The 22,029-nt window shown below is 40.7% G+C and overlaps 3 protein-coding genes across 3 annotated transcripts; all 3 read right to left on the reverse strand.

Annotated features, from left to right (window-relative positions):
- Positions 1–166: 166 nt before the first annotated feature.
- On the reverse strand, positions 167–3,739 carry slc35a1 (solute carrier family 35 member A1). Its single transcript, XM_080526731.1, has 8 exons — positions 3,544–3,739; positions 2,907–3,084; positions 2,428–2,587; positions 2,135–2,287; positions 1,908–1,974; positions 1,598–1,774; positions 1,275–1,409; positions 167–1,066 (listed from the first exon to the last, which is right to left on the reverse strand). The coding sequence occupies exons 1-8, from the start codon at positions 3,551–3,553 to the stop codon at positions 933–935; spliced, it is 1,014 nt and encodes a 337-aa protein (XP_080382857.1). The 5' UTR covers positions 3,554–3,739; the 3' UTR covers positions 167–932.
- A 501-nt stretch (positions 3,740–4,240) lies between these two features.
- Positions 4,241–14,762, reverse strand: cfap206 (cilia and flagella associated protein 206; the record flags this gene model as incomplete). The annotated part of the gene is made up of 12 exons (XM_080525198.1): positions 4,241–4,468; positions 7,813–7,956; positions 8,066–8,259; positions 8,444–8,584; positions 9,170–9,368; positions 9,445–9,564; positions 9,677–9,891; positions 13,048–13,206; positions 13,395–13,583; positions 14,086–14,176; positions 14,455–14,538; positions 14,655–14,762. The coding sequence occupies 12 exons, from the start codon at positions 14,760–14,762 to the stop codon at positions 4,241–4,243; spliced, it is 1,872 nt and encodes a 623-aa protein (XP_080381324.1).
- A 1,864-nt stretch (positions 14,763–16,626) lies between these two features.
- LOC308154216 (uncharacterized protein) lies at positions 16,627–21,066 on the reverse strand (the record flags this gene model as incomplete). The annotated part of the gene is made up of 7 exons (XM_080527386.1): positions 16,627–16,859; positions 17,000–17,133; positions 17,560–17,750; positions 18,266–18,390; positions 18,607–18,799; positions 18,932–19,060; positions 20,944–21,066. The coding sequence occupies 7 exons, from the start codon at positions 21,064–21,066 to the stop codon at positions 16,627–16,629; spliced, it is 1,128 nt and encodes a 375-aa protein (XP_080383512.1).
- Between the last annotated feature and the right edge of the window lie 963 nt (positions 21,067–22,029).

A 22,029-nucleotide genomic window follows, 5' to 3' on the forward strand; every position in this document is an offset into this window, starting at 1 on the left:
CCTGGTTGCATCAAATTGAAGGAACATATGAACACACTTGAACCTGTTCCATTACAGTGAGATCACCTCCCTGCAAGGATGCAGGGGTTGTGTTAATGGAGGAGTTGTTAATAGAGACAGATGAGTGCATGTCAAATGAATGGAACACCACACCATGCACCCCGGAAAAAAAGTTCAGTTTAATCATTTTTCAATCTCCTGACATGGAGGACCAGGGAGACATTTAAGTGTTGCACATCCCCACCACAATCATATACATTTCCAAATATGTATCAAACATACAGCACACAGCTTGCACTTTAACCCCATAAGGCAACACTGTTTTTCCCATGTCTCTTTCGTGTGGCATCACAGTTAACAAGATAAGGGATTCCTTCCCATGGGTCTGTGACGTGGCTCATTTCACATCTTAAATGAAGGCCTAGAAAGCGTCTTTTCAAATGTGTCTTTTGACAGTTCGAAGCACAGACAAACAAAAAATTGTGTACAGTACTACATACAATAGGTTATAATAGAAACACCAATAATAACATAGTTTTTATGTTGGAGATATGGCATTGAAAGCATGTAAATGTACAGCTCTTCATTGTCCAGGTTCTCTCCCAAACGAGATTGCGAGTGAGCTGTGTATGTACATTGAAAATCAAATTGTCCATAACCAATCCCTCAGTAAATAAAAACTGGAAAATAATAGCAGTTCTCAAACCAGTAATTATACCCCATGGTATAGTATTCCTTCAATTCAAACTCCCCCACCCAATGTGGCGGCATAACAAAGTCTGTTTCCTTGGCTGATACTATGATTGACTATGTTATTACAAATCCTTGGCAGCGTTCTTATCAAGGATGTAATGGTAGACTACAGGGTTAGAGCCTCATGGGCAAGTCCAGCACAGAGGAAGAGAAGACGTTTCCATATGCAGGCCCAGGGCTCAAACTGTGATCAGTTTCTGCTTGGACTCCTTGTCTGTGTCTGATTTTGTAAACATGGATGTGTCTTGCTTTGGAAGTCCATACAGGTATATGGAGACACACACCAGAATGGCTCCACTGGCAAAGGTAGCAGCTGCATGAAAAGGGAACAACGGTTATTTAAAATCACTAAAAAAAGCATTGGTCAGATTCTAGTTTTCCACATAGCTCACATAAGAGATGATGCAGTATGTTTATGTGTCATTGGTATGATGATGCATATGTCCTTATGTGTCATAAGCCCGGAAAGTTAACAATAACTTGGTGATGGCCCCTGCCACGCGTGTGAACGACTGACTTACTGATCTGTAACCCAAACAGGGTGACGGAGGCCACCGTAGAGAGAACAATGGCAGCGGCAGCAGAGAAGCCTTTCATGATATTGTCTGTGTACTTCACCACCACTGATGTGTACAGTCCACCCACACTGGCCAAGACTGGAAAGAGGAAACACAAAACACAACTTTAACGTACCAGACAGTGATTCAGGACGAGAATTGTGTGTAATAAAAAAAGATATACTGTATATCAAGAAAATTATGCCAGATCAGACTCCCTAGGAATTCTAGACAACCAAGGAATCAGAAATGTGTGTCAATTGCATCAAGCTTGGATTTGGACTCACAGACTACAAAGCACACCCAGGGAGTGTAGCCGAAGAAGAAGCCTTTCTCTATGACCTGAGCGCCGTCATTAATGAAGACACCAGCCAGCGTGACCACGATGCCAGACAGGTACATCTGGATGTTCCTCACCCACAGGGATGTGTCGGAGCTCTTCAAGACCTTCTCAAAGTACACACCTTTACAGAGACAGCGTGACATGTTAACAAGTTAATACACCTGCCATTGTCTTCATGCAACAATCATGAATCAACTAAAAACGAAATCTAATGCGGTAATGCATGTAAAACATCACTTGTCTTTAACTTGTACCTGCAAATCCAGAGCACAGGACGGCAACTGCAATGGCCATGAACCCCAAAAAAGGGTTCTGCTCAACCTGAGGGGATAGAAACATGCAATGCATACCATGAGTCACATCGAATAAAAAAGGGAGAGAGATTCCCAAAGTTCGTAAAACTAATTTGGAAATAAACAACCAGCGCAACTTGGTTTACATTAATTATGCCCATTCCAAGCTTCCACAGGACAAACTGTACCTGGACATTTGTAGAGTCTGGGGGCTTCCACTGGACGAGTGTGACACCTCCACACAGCATGAAGACAGAGAACCACTGCAGCCTGCTGAGAGAGCGATTCAGCATGAGGACTGTACACAGGGCTGTGCATGGGATCTTCAGTTGATAGGTCACCTTAGTGGGGAGACAGACATTATTGTGTTATCACACTGCACACAGAGGTTATGATAGAATAGACAGAAGTCCACATAAAAAATAAATAAATATATATATATATATAAGAAATACAATTCTCAGTTGAATCAAATGAATACCTGATACACTGCTGCATCAAGATTGCTGAGGGCAATGAATGCCATGTTATTCTGAACGGCATAGACCAAAGAGGGCACACTCAGTTTCAACAACTCTCTAGGACTCCGAAACACATGTTCCACAATAGAGGACTTCAACCTGCCCAGGCTACCCGTTTCTCTGTAAGGTAGATGACAAAAGAGACATTAACTTACGTAAAATACAATAAGGCATTAGGTCATTCATTACACGACTTTCTCAATTCCAAGGATGTACTATTGCTACAGTATAGAGACCACTTGGGTGGCAACATGGTGGTCATATGTACCATATATTTTAAAAAGTGCACTTCGAGCTGCAACGTTTGCAGGAAAAGTGCTATACAAATAAAAGTTATTATTAAATTATATTGCTTAAACATCATGCTACTTTGTCACCATTTGCTGATTTCTGATCTTTAAATGTCTGTCAACATACTGTACATGAAAACAGCACTTACTTGGTCAACATCCCAAGGCTCAAAAACAGTTTAATAACTTCTGTGATGCACACTGCTGTTGTGGAGAAGTACAACACTGTTGAGACTGTCCTTGTGTATCGTAGAGCCACTGTGTATGTCGCTGCCACCAGTGTCATCACTGACAAGCAGTACAGCTTGAAGACCACACTCACTGGCTCTGGGAACACAGGGGAAGGCAGATTAGTCTACTACACAGCATTTGAAACAGCAATTCGCAGTGTCTTCGCTTCTGGTCACTTTCCATGTTCTATGAGGTAGCCTAACTAACTACATAATATTAGCAGCATTCACAGCACCACACAGTCATTACCCATAGAATCGTTACTAGCCAAAGACAATATTACGTAACCTGACGTTAATAGTAGCTAGCTAACTCATTGAATCAGGAACGTTTCAGCCCATTTAGAATGTAACTATCTAGCCAGAATACAATCGCAGCTATAAGGCAGGCTACATAGTTAGACACAATACATTCACTTGATCAGCAATCAGAAGGAAGTTACAGCTTCATATAAAGCTACAATACATGAATGAGTGTAACACAAATGTAGTCTAACATCTAGCAAAGCTCTAACTAGCTACGATAGCAATCACGTCTAGTCCTTTGTTAACTTACCGTTAGCCATGGTTCACTTTATATCGTTAGCTAACTAGCTGATGATGTGATGTGTCGGACGAACAAAGATGATTTGCGGACTGACGAGCGAACTGCTACATGCCTACATGAACATGAAGACTGCGGATGTGATCTGGGGTTTCAATTCATGTTGTCTCACACCGGTGGAGCGAAGGGGAGGCGGAGACGGAGACGTCTTCATTTACAACTACAGCTCGCTAGCTCTGCCTCTGCTACCCAGAATGCAACGACCGGGGTTATATAGGTGCACTTGTTTTGATGTAGAAGGACCCCGAAGGAGCGCTTGGTTGCCGTCCAAAAAATATCCTCCACAACCGAAGTACATTTTGTTTCCCCACAACTTTATGTTGAGGAATAGAGATTATCCACCTTTTTCTGCTAGGTCAATGTTATTTGCATTAAGGTTTACCTAATACCTACCTAGTACCTACTGAAACTCACCAGTTTTATTTGTTTTACCACTACACCTAGTAATTTCCATCACTTAAAAAAAAAAAAAGTTAATTAAATATAATATTAATAGTAATATAATATAACTAATAATTGTACCAGTCAGTTTATCTTCATGCCATTTCATCATTATAATTGGCTAATAATAATTTGCTGTCACTACAGCACAAAAAAAAACTTGATTTAGATCAAATTGATTTTTATTTCTTGAAAGAATCCCACATAGTTATTCATCTACTGATCTGGTTAAGTTTGTTTTTATCATATGTGTAGTCTTGGTTTTTCCTCCGCGAACACCAGCCAGGTACACCTGAGGTTTTGGTACATTGCTCTTGCCATCCCTCTTGCTCTGGCATGGAACATCTTTGGGTAGGTATGTTTGGGTGACGTTTTCCCTCCTCATATGACTAAGATTAGTCTGCATTGAGTGGGTCACTTTACTCCGAAGATTGGCCTGAAAAAAAAAATGTATTCACTGAATCATGTACATGTATCTACAGTATGTAGTAGCAATTACAGTTGGGTGCAAAACATGTGGGCACCCCTGGTTTAAATGTCTGTTACAATTAATGTCCAAGTGATTGAAAGCAGACCTAAACATTAAATGATACAAAGTTAAACATGACAACTTTCTGCAAAGTTTAAAGCAAGGTTTCTTTTTATTTTCAGTTTTCAGTTTTTAAATAAAAAAGGAAAAGGGCCCTGTGCAAAAGTTTAGGAACTCTTTTGGATTATTCTTTGTTACTCCTGAGAAGATGATTACTAAGGCCCAGACCAAGGTGATTTAGTCGTTAGGGCTTCAATGAGTCAGGTGAATATAATTCCAGAGTTGAACTATATATTCTGAAGTAACTCCATACCTTCGAAAGAATCTGCCTGCGGTGGCTGTTGTGTTAAAAACCATGGGTTCCTCTAAACAGTTCTCCAAGGATGTCAGAATCAAGATAGTTCACTTCCACCATCAAGGGGAAGGCTACAAAAAACTCTCGCAACGTTTCAAACTACCCATTTCCACTGTCAGAAACATCATCAGAAAATAAACGGAACAATTGAAGTCACAGCAAGATCTGGAAGACCAAGAAAATGTTCAGATAGATCTGGTGAGAAATGCTCAGAAGAATCCACACATCACTACAAAAGAGCTGCAAAAAAGAGTAGCAGACACCGATCTAGTTGTTCACAGGACAACAATACAGCGTACCTTAAACAACAAAGACCTACATGGCAGAGTTGCCAGAAAGAATCCTCAACACAAAATTAAGCATCTGAAGTATGCAAAAGAAAAGCTTGAGAAACCTGAAGCATATTGGAACAATGTGCTTGGGACTGACGAAACCAGTCTGCTTTTTGACCACAACCAAAGAATGTACACTACCGTTCAAAAGTTTGGGGTCACTTAGACATTTCCTTATTTTTTAAAGAAAAGCACTGTTTTTTTCAATGAAGATAACATTAAATTAATCAGAAATACACTCTACACATTGTTAATGTGGAAAATGACTATTCTAGCTACAAACATCTGGTTTTTAATGGAATATCTACATAGGTGTATAGAGGCCCATTTCCAGCAACCGTCACTCCAGTGTTCTAATGGTACATTGTGTTTGCTGATCGCGTTAAAAAGCTAATGGATGATTAGAAAACCCTTGAAAACCCTTGTGCAATTACGTTAGCACAGCTGAAAACGGGTTTGCTGGTTAGAGAAGCTATACTCATGGCCCTCCTTTGAGCTAGTTGAGTATCTGGAGCATCACATTTGTGGGTTCGATTATAATCTCAAAATGGCCAGAAAAAGAGAACTTTCATATGAAACTCGACAGTCTATTCTTGTTCTTAGAAATGAAGGCTATTCCATGTGAGAAATTGCCAAGAAACTGAACATTTCCTACAATGGTGTGTACTACTCCCTTCAGAGAACAGCACAAACAGGCTCTAACCAGAGTAGAAAGAGAAGTGGGAGGCCCCGGTGCACAACTGAGCAAGAAGACAAGTACATTAGAGTCTCTAGTTTGAGAAATAGACGCCTCACAGGTCCTGAACTGGCAGCTTCATTAAATGGTACCCGCAAAACGCCAGTGCCAACATCTACAGTGAAGAGGCAAATCCGGGATGCTGGCCTTCTAGGCAGAGTGGCAAAGATAAAGCCATATCTGAGACTGGCCAATAAAAGGAACAGATTAATATGGGCAAAAGAACACAGACATTGGACAGAGGAAGATTGGAAAAGACAAATCGAAGTTTGAGGTGTTTGGATCACACAGAAGAACATTTGTGAGACGCAGAACAAGTGAAAAGATGCTGGAAGTGCCTGATGCCATCTGTCAAGCATGGTGGAGGTAATGTGATGGTCTGGGGCTGCTTTGGTGCTGGTAACGTGGGAGATTTGTACAAGGTAAATGGGATTTTGAATAAGGAAGGCTATCACTCAGTTTTGCAACGCCATGCCATACCCTGTGGACAGCGCTTGATTGGAGCCAATTTCCTCCTACAACAGGACAATGACCCAAAGCACACCTCCAAATTATGCAAGGACTATTTAGGGAAGAAGCAGGCAGCTAGTATTCTGTCTGTAATGGAGTGGCCAGCGGAGTCACCAGATCTCAACCCCATTGAGCTGTTGTGGGAGCAGCTTGACTGTATGGTACGCAAGAAGTGCCCATCAAGCCAATCCAACTTGTGGGAGGTGCTTCAGGAAGCGTGGGGTGAAATTTCTTCAGATTACCTCAACAAATTAACAGCTAGAATGCCAAAGGTCTGCAATGCTGTAATTGCTGCAAAGGGAGCATTCTTTGACAAAAGCAAAGTTTGAAGGACAAAATAATTTTTTCAAATAGAAATCATTATTTCTAACCTTGTCAATGTCTTGACTATATTTTCTATTCATTTTGTAACTCATTTGATAAATAAAAGTGTGAGTTTTCATGGAAAACACGAAATTGTCTGGGTGACCCCAAACTTTTGAACGGTAGTGTATGTTTGGAGAAAAAAAGGTGACACATTTGTAGAGAAGAACACCTTGCCAACTGTTAAGCATGGAGGTGGATCCATTATGCTTTGGGGTTGTGTAGCAGCTGGGGGCACAGGCAATAATAATGTGCGGGTGGAAGGAAGAATGGATTCCACCAAATAACAAGACATTCTAGAGGCTAATGTTCGAAGGTCAGTCCAGACATTTAAGTTGAAGAGAGGTTGGGTATTCCAGCAAGACAATGACCCGAGGCATACCTCAAAGTCAACCATGAAGTACCTCCAGGAAAGACGGATGAAGGTTTTGGAATGGCCATCACAGTCCCCAGACTTGAATATTATTGAAAATCTGTGGAGAGATCTCAAACATGCTGTGCATGCAAGAAGGCCGAAGAATATTTCTGAGCTAGAGGTTTTCTGCCACGAAGAATGGGGAAAAATTCCCAAAACAAGAATTAAAAGACTCTTTGAAAGAGTGTTTGCAAGCTGTTATAGTTGCCTGAGGAGGAGTTACAAAGTACTAGCTGACAGGGTTCCCAAAGTTTTGCACAAGGCCTTTTTTCTTGTTTTATTATTTTGAAACTGTAAAAAGTAAAAATAAATAAATAAATGTATCTTGCTTTAAAATGTGATGAAATGTATCATGTTTAACTTTGTACCATTTAGACTCAGGTTAGGTTTGCTTCTTTTCACTTAGATATTCATTGTAAAAGGCATTTCGACTAGAGGTGCCCAATTTTTTTGCACCCCACTGTATATCAGATAACCAAACCAAACAACCACTGATAAATAATAAGTACACTCACTAATGAGCCAATTAACTCCACTCACCAATTTGATTGCTTTTCTTATTAGCTCCCACTCATTCCACTCATATGACTTCACAAGATTTGTCTCCAACAAATGGGTGTCAGTCTGCGTACTGCTGTCACACTTAGTAATGGGTTTTACAAGAAGTCTCTCCCCTGACTGCATCTGAAGAGACAGAATTTCAGTTCAGTTTTGAATAAATTCATTGCCAGGTTTGAAGATACTAATAATAATAATAATAAAAGAACGAATATAAACTAATTATAATTCCAACCTCAGAATATGGAGTGACACCGGTGAACTGTTGGTGGAGTTCCAAAAGCTGGATCAACTCAGGGGACTGTTTGGCTTCCTCTGCCACACGTGCAATGAACTCATCAGCCTTGGAGGCAAATTTTAAGGCTGCTTCTTTGGAGCTGAAGACATAGTACTTCTCCCTATGTTTCAGGACTCCTATGCTTGGATTACCTACACATGTATTGTATTTTTTTGGTGCAGAATCAGAATGTTCAAGTAGAAGTGAGACACATGCTCGCTATATCTCAGAATTGTAGCTATGATGTACACAACATAAATGATATGATATACTGTACAAAAAATATTTGTCTCTATGAGACCAAACAAGAATGCACATCTTCACCACTCTACATACCTGGAATCAATAGCCCATCCTTCTTAACAAGTGTATAACCACAGATTCCCTTGTACTGCAGTGGCAATTTGTCAAAGTTAGCTGTAGACTCGGGCAAGAGCCACTCATGTGTTTTGATTTCAAAGGGGTCAATTCTGTTTTCTGATTAAAAAGAACACATGAAACAATCAATGTACACTCAGTATACATTAGATCAGGGATGTCAAACTAGTTTTGGTCGTGCGCTGCATTGGACTAAGTGCAACCTCTTTATACATTTGTTAGTTAAGCACATGTCCACTGATATGCGCACTGGCACATGGTTATTATTACAATACTCAATATTACAGTAGCCTAGCCATTTTATCTAGATGGGTTCATCTATGGCCATCTGAATTCATCTGTGGGCATTATAAATCCATTACAAGCAATAGTAAGAGACTGAAGACAGATAGGTCTATATATATGGTATATTTTTCATTTGATTATATTACATGCACCTTACCAAGTAGGGGGGGGGGGGCGGTTGTAGGGATTAAATAATGAAATTAAAAAGGGATAAAACATTCTGAAAGCAATGCTTTCTGATAGAACTTTATTGCTACCTTCCCATTTCAAAGCTGATCTATCCTTTTTTGTTTTGCACAAATCACCCGTTGACTCCACTGTATTAGATGGAGAATGTAATATCATGTTTATGATGGAGATGTAATGTTGGTGAATGTGAGTATGTAACACAGTACCAACCTGAGGACTCCCTCATTCTCTGCTCATCATTCTTCACCTCTGACCCCTCCAGCAGGTCTTCCATCTGACCATCAGGAAAAAGCTGAGACTGAGCAGCAAGGAAGGGCTGCAGATTGACCATCATATTACTGAGGATGCTCAACAGGACCATCTCATTCTGAAGGCCTGACCAGAACTTTGCCAGAGCTGTAAAATGGGGCTGACAGAGAATGCATAATTAAGTTGAGGGCTAAAATATAAAAACAACTGAAATCCAATCAAAGACACATACTTACAAAGACCTGTGCAGTGGGCACTGCAGTCTTTGAATGCACAGTGACCCTCAAAAGTTTCATTTGTGTCGCCAGTTCAGTCTGCAGGAATTCAACTTGCTTTGCACATAGAATTACATCTGCCTGGTAAGGAATTCAAAATGGAAAACTGAGCAAAATGATTGGGAGTCTAACAGAATACTCTTAAGGAAATGCTCAAGAAATGATTTGAACCCATGAAGCCCATGTTACTCACCAGTATAACTTTCAGGAGTGCTTCATGCTGTCTTACGTTATAGAGAGCTTGTTTGAGCCGGCCAAAGGGCACAATGCACTCTCTGGGCGCAGCCCCAGGGTCCATCAGCCTCTCTAGTAGGGCAGTGTATTGCCATGCCAATCCCTGCGAAAGCTCCAGTTCCCGTTCAATGCTCTTACTAGTGGCGGGAATGGCATCATTCAGAATTGCAGGCACTACACAGATATGGGATATACAAGAATTACAGTTGGCCTTGAGAGCTCGACGTTTGATTATTTGATCCAAGCAATAACAACATATTTGGTTGAGGGATATAGACAGGGCCCAGGCACAGAAAAACGGGCATTTTGCTCCTTCAAAGTTTTCTCAGTGGATTATGAACATCTAGCTCCTACTTTTGCAATTAATATTTTGGCCATGCTGGATTTTGACTTAAACCCAATATGGCGGCTAAAATACAATATGGATACCATAATAACACCACGCTATAGGGCAAGATGCTAATTTGTTCTGATCCAGGTACTTCGTAGAAAGTCTTGTAACTAAAGTCAATATTGGGGAAAATATTGGGACATTTCCATAGCAACTTTGTCAAAGTAGTGAAGTCACGCATTAGTGACTCATGTTTAAAAAACACACAAAAATGTTATGCTTGATACAGTATATTAACGTGTGACCTTCGCCAATCGACTGCATCACACTTAAAAGTTGCTTTAAGTTGCTTTTTTTAGCTGGTTCGGTCCTCTGTGTCACCCTGGACACAGTGGAGGAGTTGGCCAATAGGAGGATGAGGACCAAATTCCTGGCCATCATGGACAATCTTTCCCATCCGCTACATGACACTGTGGCAGAGCAGAAAAGCTCCTTTAGCAATTACAACCATGTTGCACTAAGGAGCACTATAGAAGATATTTTCTGCCCGCTGCAATAAGACTGCACAACTCCTCCTCCGGCTGGCTTGATCGGGGTAATCAGAGACAGGCTGAAGGATGTTAAATCATACTGGACTGTTGTTACTATATATAATGTTTCAGATATATATATGCCTTTTTATTTTTATTTTATTCTATTATTAAATGTACATGTTTGTTGTGAGCTGCTGTAACGCCAAAGTGAATTGTTGATGCCATTTTTGCATTTTAGCTAATTTTAAGAGTCATCGCAATTGCTCTGAATACTTCTTGAATACTTGAGATATTTCAGTATTTCAATTTTTATAAATTTACAGAAATTTCTAAAAACATTCTAGGGTATTGGGGGTGGATTGACAACAAATTATTTTTATTTAATCCATCTTAAGATGCGTTCAAATGGCATATTAACACAGAGAATGTAGATAGTTATCACAATTGACATCTGGAAATCCAAATCATTATGTGCCAAATCAGACTCCTCATAATATTGTAAAGAACTTGGCAGATGTCTCTGTCAATAGCAGTAAACTGAGCTGGCTTTAGTTTGAATGAATCGTGTTTGGATGTAGCGTGGCTGGCAACTATCCCCAATCAGACCAGTCTGTCTGCATTTTTTCAAAATTGCAACTGGTAGGTGTGTCATATAATAATAGGGTTGCATTGCTGCATGTCAAGAACCAGAGTAAAACCTGTCCTTCTTTTGAACCAGGAAGTAGGTTTAGTAAACGACTTGCAATGCCTACTACTACTGTACTTTTCTATGCTTCTATTGCATTTCATTTCATTGTACTTTGCACAGCATTTTGCACGATTGAAGCCACTGTAGTACCATCAGTTTATTTATTTAGTATTACACATTTTACTTATTTACTTTACTTTATTATTGTGATTTTGTATCTTGATGCTGCAATGCCAATGTTGAGGAACCAAAGCCAAAGAATTTTACTCGTGTAAAATACATTGGGATGTTAAAAGCAATTCTGATATACAGTGCTGTGAAAAAGTATTTGCCCCCTTCCCAATTTCGTCTGTTTTTGCATGTTTGTCACACTTAAATGTTTCAGATCATCAAACCAATTTTAATATTACACAAAGATAACTTGAGTAAATAGAAAATGCAGTTTTTAAATGATCATTCCATTTATTGAAGTCAAAGAGTTATTTAAAACATATATCACCAATGTGAAAAAGTAATTGGCCCCTAAACCTAATAACTGGTTGGGCCACCCTTAGCGGCAACAACTGCAAGCAAACGTTTGCGACATCTGGTAATGAGTCTTTCACGTCCCTGTGGAGGAATTTTGGCCCACTCTTCTTTGCAGAATTGTTTTAATTCAGCCACATTGGAGGGTCTTCAAGCATGAACTGCCTGTTTAAGGTCATACCACAGCATCTCAATCGGATTTAAGTCCGGACTTTGACTAGGACACTCCAGAACCTTCATTTTGTTTTTCTTGAGCCATTCAGAGGTGGACTTGCTGGTGTGTTTGGGATCATTGTCCTGCTGCATAACCCAAGTGCGCTTGAGCTTGAGGTCACAAACTGATGGCCGGACATTCTCCTTCAGGGTTTTCTGGTAGAGAGCAGAATTCATGATTCCATCAATTATGACAAGTTGTCCAGGTCCTGAAGCAGCACCAGACCATCACACTACCACCTTTCTTTGGATCGGGGCATCATGTGCTGCTTTTTAAGATCTTTTAGGCTACTTCACTTTGTCAGACAAGTTCTATTTAAGTGATTTCTAGATTGAACAGGTCTGGCAGTAGTCGGGCCTAGGTGTGGCTTGTTAAATTGAACTCAGCTTTCAAACAAATGTGAAGCCAGTGGCTTTCTTGGGTTTTTATCCTTTTAGTTTGACCTTGTATGTAATATGTACTTTCATGTACCTACTTCTGCAAACATTCTAATAAAGTTTTCAATCAATTCAATCAATCAATTTGACCGGTTAGTTGTTATGGGGGGGCAATTACTTTTCCACATAGGGCCAGGTAGGGTTGGATAGCATTTTTCCCTTAATACATTAAATCATCATTTAAAAACTGCATTTTCTATTTACTCAGATTATCTTTGTGTAAAATAAAAAATGGTTTGATGATCTGAAACATTTAAGTGTGACAAACATGCAAAAACAGACGAAATTGGGAAGGGGGCAAATACTTTCTCACAGCACTGTATATGTGTGTGTAATGTGTGAGAGAATATTGGCATATTGGATTTGGGGCAAAAACCAGTGTGGCCCAAAAGCTGAATTACAAGAGTAGGGGCTAGACATGCATAATCCACTGGGAAAGCTTTTACAGGGTGAAATGCCAGTTTTTCTGTAACTGGGTCCTCCATAAGACACATTGCCACTGTGTTGAAAACTGTGTTGTTAATGACACATTTGGAGGTCTTTGTTTATGAAGAACATTCACCCACTATCAGAGAAAACAAATGTGATGTTTGGGAACTCACAGTCACCAATGCCCTCGCCTCCCTTCTTAATGTCTTTATTGAAGAGGCGGATGCCTGTAACAATCATGCTGAGCTCACTGAGCTGCTGCTCCTTATCCTTCTTGACTAGAGACATGAAGGTCCCCAGCTCCGACTGGGGAAAGACACTCTGTAAGGCAGCTGCAATGAACAAAGAAACAAGCACTTGTGAGCAGCGACACCTCAAGATGATTCTCAAATTCAGACCTAATGAAAGACCTATGGAAGTTTAATTTATTTACTATTTAATATAATTTAGGCTCAGACATTTTTGTGTATAGTGATTATGTCGCTCAAAGTAAAGCAAATTAACTTAATTCAGAATATACCAGTAGCTTCTCGCACTGTGTTGATATCTGTAGGAGAGCCCAGGCCGGAATGCAGCAAAACGTGACTGACAATCTTGCTGTAAAGGCCCTCCAGATCCTCCCGTGTTTTCACTCTGCTGTCAGTGATTTCTCGACTCACTGGGACAAGTCTGGTCAGAAGTACACGCTGATGCTCCTCAAGGAACTCACCTGGATCACCAAACACAGAGCGGACACAAAACAAGAACTCAGAGAGGGGAAACACTTGAGGTCCAATCTCAAATCTGTCTAAATGGAATGGACTGCACTTATATAGCACCTTTTTCCAAAGCACTTTACAACGGCCTCTCATTCACCCGTTCACACACCAATGGCGGCAAGCTACCATGCAAGGCGCTGGCCCGCTCACTGGGAGCAATTTGGGGTTCAGTGTCTTGCCCAAGGACACTTCGACATGTGGCCAGCCGGGGGTCGAACCACCGTTCTGCAAACCTTACGATCATTAGACCGTGGCTCTACCTCCTGCGCCACAGCCGCCCCGGGTTTAGTGTACAATGTCAAGCAATTCACTGACATTGGTCCAAGTTTGGATGCAATGTTACAAAAGTGACCTCTCAATATGAAGCAGGCATACAGGTGTTATACATGCTCAGGTGATGCATTACGTTTGCTCTTTATTGGTCTGATTTCTGCATTTAAACCTTCCACTTACGTCGAGAAGTGTAATTCATGTCAAAATAGACTTGCATTTTGATTGTGTCAAGGGCAGGGCTTCCCTGGTCCATGAGCTTGTCCACACACAACTGCAAAGTAAAAACAACACATTCAAGCAAAACGAAGCACATTATGCTCAAAGGTAAACCCAGGCCTGTTCGAATACTTTCAAGACCATTCCTTCCCTGATGTAATCACTGTTCTAGTTATGATTGGCCAAAACAAGCATTTCACTGCATTGCTCACCAATTATCCAATCATGTCCAATCAACTTCTTTAAGAAATGGATGGTAGCAAATACTCAAACAGGGTTACATCACAGGTCAAGGTTGTAAAGTGTTGATCGCAGCACAGGACCCAAACTTACTTCGACGAGTTTTTTAACATCCTGCTTGGTAAGAGTCCGGTCAACGTTGAATAGATTTCGTGGGTCTAACACAACCGCTTTCACCTGAATGAGTGTTTCAAACAAACAGGAAACTCCATCAGACATTACAAGACTACTACTTCTACTACAATAGCTAGCAACCACTGATATTACCTTAGTCAGGAAGGACATCTACCCACCATAAACGCCACTAATGTTTCCGACACACCATGCCCCTTTCCTGCACATTCTTGAGCGATCTCTCTAATTATATTTTTTATTACACTTTCTGCTTGAGAACGAGACATGATTTGTAACACTATAATTCATCTGCATTCGCCGCTACAGTTAGCCTTCGTACTCTTGTTTGACATGTTGACTTGAATAGTTGCCATGGTAACCAATGTAACATTGCATCACCATGGGCCACAGGTTTTGCTAATGTAACATCGCGCGAGCCAAAATAGCAACATGAAAGGTTCAGCAACAGCAAATGATTCAAGGCCACAACACAAATGCTATGCGGAAAAAGTCTGAAACTGTAGAATTCGGATAAAATATTTATTATAAAATCAGACATGACATACATAACCTGGTAAGGTGAAACAAGACCTTGCATTAAGAAAAAGAGTCTGTGACAAATAAAGCATCATTTTCAATTCAAACCCAGAACATCAATAAGCTGACATTTGAATCTGCAGCTATTGACACTCTAGCCATGGATGCCTTGACTCTACAGCTCATGATTTCAGCCCTTGCATAATACTTTTACTTTTCCCACAGGGATTGCTTAGACTTCCACTTAAGACCTGAGATTTAGATCACATGACAACCCCATTTCTTTAGAGTAGCAAAACATAGCAATTCAAAAAAACACAAAGAGAACATGCAAGAAACGGTGCATCAAAGAATAACAAGTAAATGTGCATCACACACTAATGTAGGCACACTAAATAAATGGGGATGATACAAGGGTTTTTCAAAATGCTGCAATTTCCTTCAACCATATAGGCCAATTGCTTGTCCATTGTGACAGAGAGAGCATATTTTAAGGCAACTATTAAATAGTCAAAGCAGGGACACTAGGCTCTGGGTAAAACACAAACTCAATTAATCAAAACACAATGTTCTACTCAAGTTCAGGTATTTGTGGTAAAAATACATAGATTTTTTAGTTTGGAAAAACACACTCAATTAAGATAAAGTCTCATGAAATAAATATATTTTGAAAAGACATGCACAAAAGTCTGATATCTAAATCAATACATTGTGAACAGGCAAACAAAGAAATACCATAGTCAAGAATAGAAGTCACATTTGTGCTTTGACACAAGGGCCTCTCTCAACCACTAATGTGGGGTTAAAGAGTCTGCAATACAAGATGCAAGTTCAGGACATGCATTCAATGTTTAAAGAGAAATACCCAGCAAACCCTAAAGCATATATATATTCAATTAGGTTAAGTGGAGAATCAATACAATATAGTGAAGCAAAAAGGACTATTCAGGCATAGTGGCTGTATCATACAAATGTACCTGCATTGATTTGGCATAAGGTCTGGGAGAAAACAACTGCACCTTTCACCAAGTTCACATGAATATAACATGGACATTTTAGGATTTTTAGTTATTTCATAATTTACGTATTTCTCAGTAGTTAGGAAGATGATTGATCTGACATGGGTTCTCAAAGGTAAATAAATAAGGGACATTTTCCTACAACCAAAATACATTGTTCAAGTGCCCTGTTGTCACACATTCGGGGGTTTGGGACATATTGGGGCACCGTTTTGAAGAAGTCGATCACAGAAGAGATAAGACCTTCAAAGTGACCTGAAGCTCCAATCAAATATACATTTTAACTTAATATAAAGGCCAGATCCTGACAGTGCTGGTTGGATAATGAGAAAGAGAAGCCTTATGTTATTTTCCAAGTAATGGATTGTAGGTAGCTTGACTGCTAAAAGTTCCCCTCAATCAAGAAAGAAAAGAAATGGGGGAAAAAGGTACATTGTGAGAGAAAAAAAACTCACATGAACAATTAGAAATTAATTTAAACGAGGACCAAAAACATGGCACTTGTTCTATTGGAGAGCTATATTGCACTTCACTCGTGAACTCGTGTCCATATACTGTATATTAAAAGGAGTCCAGCCCAGTAAATGAGTCCAGCTCAGAAGCACTTCCTGAAGACAATCTGGGGGCCGAATTCCTCGTATTCTTCTTGGCTTATCCATGCAGAAGCAAAGGATGGCAAGTTGGCCAACACTGCACCTCCACTCCACACAGAGAAATCTCTGTCCTGAGGGCTGGTCACACGCACGCACTCTCCCATGTCTGTAGGCACCATGGCTCTAATTTCACTCTGAAGCCGCTCAGGCAAGCCAACCAGCAGTGTATTTCCACCTATACAGACAAAATGACAAATATTTAGTGCCATTATGGGATGAGTAACCTCGGCTACAAAACCTTCTTGGAAGTTTAGCAACACAAGACTATGGAATGAGTGAACAAGTACTACAACATCTTCACCAAATCTCACAGACCTGATAGAACAATGTTCTTCAAAAAGCTCCGCCGGAGGTCAATGTCAGAGCTGAGGATGGATTTGAAAATGCTCTCATGCATCCCATAATGGTCACGTCCGATCAGTTCTGGCTTAAATAGAATCTCAGGAGCCCTGTGTGAATAGAAGACATCATTGATCAACGGTGTCAAAGCTTAACCGACCCCTAGTGGTTTCCAAAGGTTTACTTTGGGGGGCAATACATGAAAAAAATTAATACAAATCAGTGAAAAGTTATTTTTATATGGTATTCAAACAGGGAACTAAAATTCCTGAGGTGCAATCGCAGAACATTTATTCATCCATAGTTATTAGTTTGAGTGTTCTTAACGCCTGGGCCACACCGGATACCTCTACCTCAGCAGCGTGTGTGCGTAATTTCGGCACCCATGTTAACAGGTTATAGCAGCCACACAACGCGCAAGCGGTCTGTGTGGCTGCTCTAACCTGTTAAAATGAAACGCACACGCGCTGCTGAGGTAGAGGTATCCGGTGGGGCCCAGGCGTTAGAGAGAGGGTATGATTGGGGTAGATTGTTACCTGAACCTCTCAGAGCTGAGCCGGATGACCTGGCCATCGGGCATGGTGTAATACATCTCGCTGCTAGCAGCCCCCCCACACGTTAGCTCAGATTCATAGTCCTGGGCAACACAGCAGCACTTCTCCTTTATCTCTCGAACTATCTCCATCTCTGCAGAGGTGCGCATGCAGACCCCCTGCTCTTGCAAAAGCTGTGGCCATGGGATAGAAAGCACAAAGAATACAATCAGTTCAAGTGTACAGTGCATTCGGAAAGTATTCAGACCCCTTAAATTTTTCCACATTTTGTTGTGTTAGACTCAATTTAAAATGGATTAAATTAAAAAGAATGTGCCATCAATCCACACACAATACCCCAGAATGACTATGTGAAAACACTTTTTTTGTACATTTAATTTCTGTACATTTAAATACAGAAATACCCCATGTACGCAAGTATTCAGACCCTTTGCTATGACAAAATTAGCTAAAATGCAAAAATGTCATCAACAAATGACTCAATAAGTTGAATTGAGTCCATCTTAATGCAATGTAATTTTGGAATGAATAATTAATTTTTATAGGGTCACTGATTTGCAAATGAATCAATTACACACTGTGTAGATTATATAATCTTAATTACAACATGCTATTGACCGAATCTGATAATTTGGCCAACTCCTATGTAATAACAAACATGTACATATGTGTAACTAGTATGAAATACCTTTTTAAGATGCATTGTAACATCAAGGCCAGCCAGGGTAAAGCGCTGCACTGCATGAGGTAGACAGTATCCCTCAAACACAGGCACGCTATGGCTCACACCATCTCCAGAGTCAAACACCACACCTAGTAGGAGAAACAGGAGTTTCAGTTATTATTAGTTATTCAAGAGATATAAATTACATTTCTCTCCTAGATTGCATGTGCCAGTTAAAGCTTGGAACAAAACACACAACACAATTCTGAAATATATTACCGGTCAGATTTAAAATCAATTCAGTCAATACACACAAGTTGATATTAATGTACACAGTAGAGGAGTAGTCTGGTAAAATGGTTTACCTGTAGATCTGCCTGCTGCGTAGAGGGCCAGCACTGCCTGCATTGCCACATAGGTGAGAGGAACATTAAAACACTCAAACATGAGTTCCACCATGCGCTGGCGGTTGTCTCTGGGGTTCATGGCTGCCTCAGTTAGCAGAACAGGGTGATCCTCTGGGTCAACGTGCAGCTGCTGAAATGTGTGGTGCCAAATCTGCAACCAGAGCAAATCCATGAAGCCATAATCATCCCATCCGGTACTCAGACTACATTAAGATTCCTTAACTCACATTTGTCTGTCAGACAGTACATGGCATAAAATTAACACATTAAATCCATCACCGACCTTTTCCATTTCATCCCAGTTGCTTATAATTCCATTCTTCATGGGGTACTTCAGTGCTAGGACTCCCCTCATGTGTTGAGCCTCGTGTCCTATGTAGGTCTCCCGTTCAAAGTTGCCATTCATTATTTCCTGTCATCAAAATAAACATATTAGAATGCCATTCTTTGGGGGTCACGTGGGCAAGTAATGGAGTAGGACGTGTTTAGTTTGAGCTCCCGTCGGACTTTTGTTTTATTTAAGTTAACGTTTTACATTACGAAATATTGGGAAACCTGCTCCTAACATATTCCTAAAGTCAGAAGAGTGTGTATTTGTGGGTCAATGGCGCAAATATTAGTACAGCGGACTGTCCACTACTAGGCAACACCACCACAACATAGTCCCACAGGCACCCCGGCTCAGATGGCCCCGCCCCTGCCAGACAGCCCAGTGATGGACACTGTCGCATTGAAATCAGAGATTCTCCTCTCGCTGAAAGCCGACATCAAGGAGGCGATAAAGACAGAGCTTAAAAATGCACTAGCCGAAGATTTAAACCATCTTAAAAGAGAGCTTCAAGTGGTAAAAGTGGAAATAATTAATAATACTGCGGCGTTCAGTCTGAGATTGACCAAATTAAGGCTACAATCACAGAGGTGGAGGGCGGCCTATCAACGTGGTCGGACGAAGTGGCGGCCCTGCAGGCTACGGTGACTGGCTTGAAAGCGGAGGTAACTGGGCTCAGAGAGAAATGTGACGACATGGAGGGAAGAATGAGGAGGTAGTGCCCTCACTTGATGCGGAAAAGGCATTTGACCGAATGGAGTGGGGCTATCTTTTCAGTGTGTTGGAGAGGTTTGGATTCGGCCCTAAACTCAGATCATGGATTAGAATTGTATATACATCTCCGATGGCTGCCGTGCGCACTAACAATAATCTGTCCACAGATTTTGCAACCGTTGGGGGCATTATCCATAAGTGGAAGCGACATCACTCCACCATCAACTGGCCAATTTCTGATCAGGGAGTCAGAAGGATGCTTAGAAGAGTAGCCAAAGAGCCAAGGACCACTAGGAAAGAGCTCCAGAAAGACTTGGAGGCAGCAGGTACAACTGTGACAGAAAGGACAGTAGGCAATGCACTCCACCGCCATGGCCTGCAAGACTCCACTACTGAAAAAAAGACATGTTGAAGCTTGTTTAAGGTTTGCCAAACAACATTTAATAGATCCCAAATGTGACCGATGCAGGCCAGCTCCAGCTACTTTGCTGCACATGTTTTGAACATGTCCAAAGCTCTATATGTTCTGGCAAACCATCTTTGAGACCTTCTGGGATATTTGGAAAAGTTGTAGAACAGTCTCCACTCATTGCATTGTTTGGAGTGCCCCCGGTGGACACACCCTCTTAGATGGTGGGAGACCAACATGTTGGCCTTCTACTCTTTCCTGGCTAGAAGACTGATATTGTTTAAATAGAAGGATCCTATTCCACCTACATATTGGATCAAGGAGGTTGTGTACATTTTAAATGTGTGTTCACCATCAGCCTCACCATCAGCCTCACACAACATAAACATCCTGGTATCTCCTCCACATATTGGATCAAGGAGGTTGCGTACATTTTAAATGAGAGAAGATTAGATATACTGTTAGAGGATCTACTAGGAAATTCTTCACTATTTGGCAACCTTTCTTAACCTTTTTTGACGATATGGAATCTGACAGCATGATAATGTAGTATCACTTCTTTTGAATTTCGTTTGTGTTATTTATTTTACTTATATGGATGTCTGGCTATGTATAATGTTTGTATGTATATGTCTGATATTTGTGGGATGGGGGATATATTTAAGTTTGTTCGTTGTTGGTCCTGTGCTATATTGTGGAAAATACAATCCAAAAAACCTTCATAAAAAAATGAATGCCATTCATATAGTATTATCTGAATATTATAGTCACGTAATGATAGCAACACCACATCATGTCCCAAGAATGCAAACACCACATATTGTAATATATAATATGTAATTACCTCATACTTAGGAAGCCCAATGACTGTTGGGAATATAGTAGTTGGGAGGTCCTGATCGGCAAAACCAGCTTTCATCAAACCAGACCCTGTGTCCAGCACTATAGGGGTCTTGAAATGTGTCATCTAAAAGTGAAGATCAAAGGCAAAATTATTCAGATTAATTACAACTACTTTTTTTATTGAGAAGTCCTGCCTACCAGCTACTAAGACATACCTCTCTGGTATTTATATGGACATTGGGTTGATTTACAGGTGACATTGAAATGGAACTCCTGGCAATCCCACAGCTCTGGAACTCATCAGGGATGCTCAGGTCACATGGTCCAGGTATCATCTCAGGGGGTAGTGCTTCAGCATTTGAGCAGGAATCAACAATTAGAACATCATCAGATTCCTGGGAAAGGTGTAATTCTGTCTGTATCTGCACACCAGAGGCAATAGGCGTCAATGCTGATTCCACAGCCAAATCATCGACATCGACTTTATTGTTGGACAAAGTTGCCTGTTGATCTGTGAGGGGTTTGTTATTGTTATTATTGCTGTGTTTATTCACATTTGGACTATGAGATTTGGTTTGAGGGTTCATTCGCTCTTTAGGCTTTGGAGGGGTGTTGTTGGACATTTGTAGTAAAGGCCCAGGATCTGAATCATTGTCAAGGCATAGGGTTATTGGTTCTGTTGCGCTTTTGAGTCCTTGACCGTTGTCAATAACAGGAAAAGAGACGTTCCTTGGTTTAGCCACAGGAGGAGTGTTTGAGTCACCACCAGGGTCAAATGCTCCATGTTCTGGACACATTTCAGGTGTCAAGGAAGCCTCTGGTGTGATGCTTTCAGCAATCTCCACAGGTACGTAGTCACATTTCTCTTCTGCACCCTCCCGAGGTTGGATTCCTATCTCCTCACCAATTTCACTGGGATCGGAAATGCTAAGTTGCAAAGTTATGACAGGTTGTGTTGTGCTGGGCATAGTGATCTCACTGTAGCTGGGAGTGCCACATAGTTCCTTATTACAGTCCAAATAAGTGCCTTGTGGAGAATTTACAGGTTGAACAAAGTCTAGTAATACAGGATTTATGGCAGAGTCTG

The sequence above is a fragment of the Nansenia antarctica genome (genome assembly GCF_963989245.1).
Source record: "Nansenia antarctica genome assembly, chromosome: 3".
Taxonomy (NCBI): domain Eukaryota; kingdom Metazoa; phylum Chordata; class Actinopteri; order Argentiniformes; family Microstomatidae; genus Nansenia; species Nansenia antarctica.